The sequence below is a fragment of the Convolutriloba macropyga genome, chromosome 12 (genome assembly GCF_964194025.1).
Source record: "Convolutriloba macropyga chromosome 12, txConMacr16.3, whole genome shotgun sequence".
NCBI lineage: Eukaryota > Metazoa > Xenacoelomorpha > Acoela > Convolutidae > Convolutriloba > Convolutriloba macropyga.
This window is the reverse complement of record NC_134479.1, coordinates 18,693,709-18,697,576: the sequence shown is the minus strand read 5'-3', so window position 1 is coordinate 18,697,576 and position 3,868 is coordinate 18,693,709. Positions and strand designations below refer to the sequence as shown.

Genomic DNA, 3,868 nt, shown 5'->3' with positions numbered 1-3,868 from the left:
TATATAAAAGAAAACGAGAAATAAGTTGTAGGAACAGGTTTTAACTTGCTGAAATCTATATTGGCACAACTTGCATGCATTGGCATAAGTTACAATAACAGACGTTATTGTGTACGACTTACCATAAACTTTCCGGCATTTCAAAACTTCAAAATGCGTTTTATAAGCAATGTTAGTTACTCCTCAAAAGCCACTTCTCTGCAGTTCTCTGGTTAGCATCTCGAACCGCTACATGGTTCTTGACAAACAGGCAAGTCCAGATGTGATTATTGACTTAAATCAGAGTCAGGTAACCTAAATTTATGTTTAGGTTTTCATTTCCGAGATCCGTTTGAAATGTTTAATGACTTCTTCCGCAATGACCCAGTATTCGACGACCTGTTTCCCGAACTTGGCAGATTCAACAATCAGCATGAGTTCAAAACCCACGAGAAAACGAGACGACATTCGGCTGCACCTCGCATGGCGGCTAATTCCTTTTTCAGTACGGGAGGTTTCAACGATCCCTTTTTCTCCAGCTCTTCTTTTGCGTTTTCATCAAGTGGTTTTGGAGGCATGGGTGGAGATTTTGGCTTTGGAGGTGGTGGTGGTAGCTTCACACGAAAAGTTTCAACGTCTACAAAAATTGTGAATGGAAGGCAAATTGTAACAGAAAAGGTTACAGAAAACGGAGTGACCACAGAAACTGTCAAAGAAAACGGGCAAGTCATTTCTCAAAAGACAATTACTGGGGGGTCAAGCTCGTCATCGAAAGCCAAAGCCATTGGAAGGAACAAATAACTTATTGGACTAAACTTATTGACGCTTTTATACGGTTGAGTTTTCGTGCATATCAAGATCTCAAGATACTCAGCAAAATAATCCATTTTTTATTAAACATTTAAAAAGATTTTCAGTAACTGGTTTTACGTTACTTTTCATTTCAATGCACGACAATTCATTTATCCAATTTCTTGATCGGTAGCTATAAAATGCCAGCCATCTCAGCTTATGCTGAACTACAAATAACATTTTATGAAATATCAGTTTCTTTCGCTATGCTAAAAGTTGTAGTTTTACTTTAAACCAAAAATAAACATAAATGTTAGTTCGTTTTGACTCAACATCTGTTCTGTTTTGTTGTGTAATGTGCTAGCTATGCAACCAATACCACCTAAGCTCTTAATTTTTGTGCTTGACAAGTCAAAGAAGCCAATAAATTGTAACTTAAACAAATATAAAAGTTTTATTCAATCTGCCCATATCCGGCACAGCACTCACTAGAATTAAAAACTTTAAGTCCCGTTAATGTAAATTGTCTTAATAGGTTTAAGAAACAACACGAAAGCTGAAACAAATTAATTCCAAAAAGTTTCTCATTATTAATGAAAAGGGGAAACAACCGAGCAGTTGCACAAAGTTATGATGATTTCAAAACGACATGAGAGATGTATATACATCTCTACATTTATTAATAATCTGATAATATCCTGATTAATTGCTCTCGAACGAATTTTGAAGCAATTATTGTAAACGTGTTGGTCTTTTTCTCGAGTGGACTTTTGCGCCCTTGACTGTTTCGTTTTGCGTGATCGAAATTTCTCTCATTCGCTAGTTTCAGCAGCTGAACTCAAGTGGCGGCAGTCAAATGAAAAGCCCACCAAAATTGGTGTAATTTTTTCAATTTAATTTTACTGGTTCCCCACCCCCCCCCCCCCCCCCCCCCCCCCCGGACTGTTGTGGGATGCAATAGATTCGAGCTCCCACTAGTCTGTCGAGAGCAATTCTTCCGACTTAGTCGGTTATGTTTACTCTTGGTCAAGATTACAGTAACTGGCTTTATTGAGTCGGGATAATTTTGCATAAATAGAATTAAAAATGTCTTTTGTTTTGAAATTAAGCGATTGGCGAGAATCAAATTTGTGTTTAATTTTCCGATCCCATGTATTTGTGTGATGAAAGCATTAAAAGTCAAGTCGACGACTCAAGTTATAAACCATTAACAGAGATCATAATCTTATCTGCTAAGTTTTTTTCACAAAGGCTTCTTTGAGTTGTATATTGAACGCTAGTCGTGTATTTTTTCGAACATCGCTTACACCTTGCAGTTTATGATATTATTTATAGAGAAAAGTGCATTAATTTAGTTCATTTTATTTTAAAGTAGAAAATCAATTTGGAACTCACATATGTTTTTGAAAAGATGTCTGTGAACACTCCGCATCACTAAGATGAAGAGAACTCCGCGTTTTTTACAACAGCTAAAAAGCAAAACAGTTGTCAGCTGCTTCCGGGGATTTCAATTACTTTAGTAAACGGAGCTGTACGGTTGATAAGTTTCAATTTCAAATAGTTTTGTGGTGACCTATTAATTTAATTGCCCTCAAACGAAGCTGGTAGAAACCATATTAATCCTTTCTAACGCGATTTTTGTACTACCAATTTTTTGTCTGGCAGCTTCTCCTATCGGACCTTTTTTATTTTCGTCAAATTTGATTTTTGTTCTCAAAAACTGGATAGACAAGTAAAGCCCGGAGGGCATTAGGTAGCTGAACAGTTCCCTTAAAGCTTTACTTGTCTCTTACTTTGCAGACAAGAAAGTATACGGGGAGAATTCTATTCTAGAATAATAAGTGACTTTTTCCACTTCTTGATTTTTGACTGCTTTCACTCCGCTTTAAAGTTTGATTCAAAGAAAACTGATTGTTAAAGAGAAGATGACAAGGCACTGAACGGCGTGTGGTTACTGCCTCTGTCGAGATTACGGAATGGGACTCAGGAGGTCGGGGTTCCACCTTCCGACTTTCCTGTGTTGTCTTTGTACACCTAAAGAAAAATTTATCTAGGCTCCAGCCCCTGATTTAAATTACCCAGTCTGTGCTTCGCGGAAATTGTTCTGACGTTAGTTGGTTTGTTTAATAGCCGACTAACGAAGTTTGTAACAATTATATTAGTCCTGTGGTCTTCTTATGCAATTTTTCGTTGGGCCGAGTTTGTTTCTGACCGTGTTGACTATACGCCCCGCAAAAAAAAACTGGCTACGCCTGGAGGGCGTTAAGTTTTCCTAACGCTTTTCGGCTTACGAGACTCTGAATATGGTATCCAATAAAACTGGTCTGGAGAAATAGATTCTTGGTATGGCGGACGGCTCTTAGAGTTTGACGTTAGTCGTTTATGTTTGATTCCACAGTTTCTTTTTTGTTCCCGTTTTGAGGTTTTGTTTTTCGTGTGTTATAGTTTTGAGAATAATCATTTTGTATTTTTTTGAGGCTGAATTCCGTGGCATTACAATTAAGTTTTTATTTGCTCTCGAGCGCAGTTGGAAACATTTATTGTGGTGTGCGTCTTTTTCATGCAGGTTTTTGCCTGGCCGTTTATAGAAAATTCACTGTCTGCAGTATGTCACGGGTTTGAACTCCTTCTTGGACGCAACTTTTTATAACCATAAATTGTCGAGGTTGCAGCCCCTCTGAATTAAATATCTCGCCTGTCCCTCGATATCATTTTGTCCGCCCTTAGTCGGTTCATGTTTTCACAATGATTAAGGCATTCTTTTGTGAGTTTTAATGTTGGTTTATTAATGGCTGTTAGAAAAGTTCCAAGTACAATGAGCAATAAACGATGACAAAAAACTTCGAGATAAATTTTGATGCCTGTCTTTTGGTTCTATTTTATTTTCTCTAATTTTCAGTTTTTGAGTGCGGTATTAGTTTTGAAAGTTTGTAATAAGTGCATTTTTCACTGCTTTTTTCTGATTATTTTTATTTCTGCTTATATGCCGTATTACGCATGTTTTTTCCCCAGTCTTTTCCTCTTTTTAAGTGATTCGTTTTTGTACCGTTTTACCTGTTAGCGTTTTTTGTCGACCATCGGTTTTCAGTTCTCGTCA

The 3,868-nt window shown here is 37.2% G+C and overlaps 1 protein-coding gene across 1 annotated transcript; it reads left to right on the top strand.

Annotated features, from left to right (window-relative positions):
* Positions 1–270: 270 nt before the first annotated feature.
* Positions 271–1,087, top strand: LOC142351219 (dnaJ homolog subfamily B member 6-like). Its single transcript, XM_075403350.1, has one exon. The coding sequence runs from the start codon at positions 337–339 to the stop codon at positions 778–780; it is 444 nt and encodes a 147-aa protein (XP_075259465.1). The 5' UTR covers positions 271–336; the 3' UTR covers positions 781–1,087.
* Positions 1,088–3,868: the final 2,781 nt, after the last annotated feature.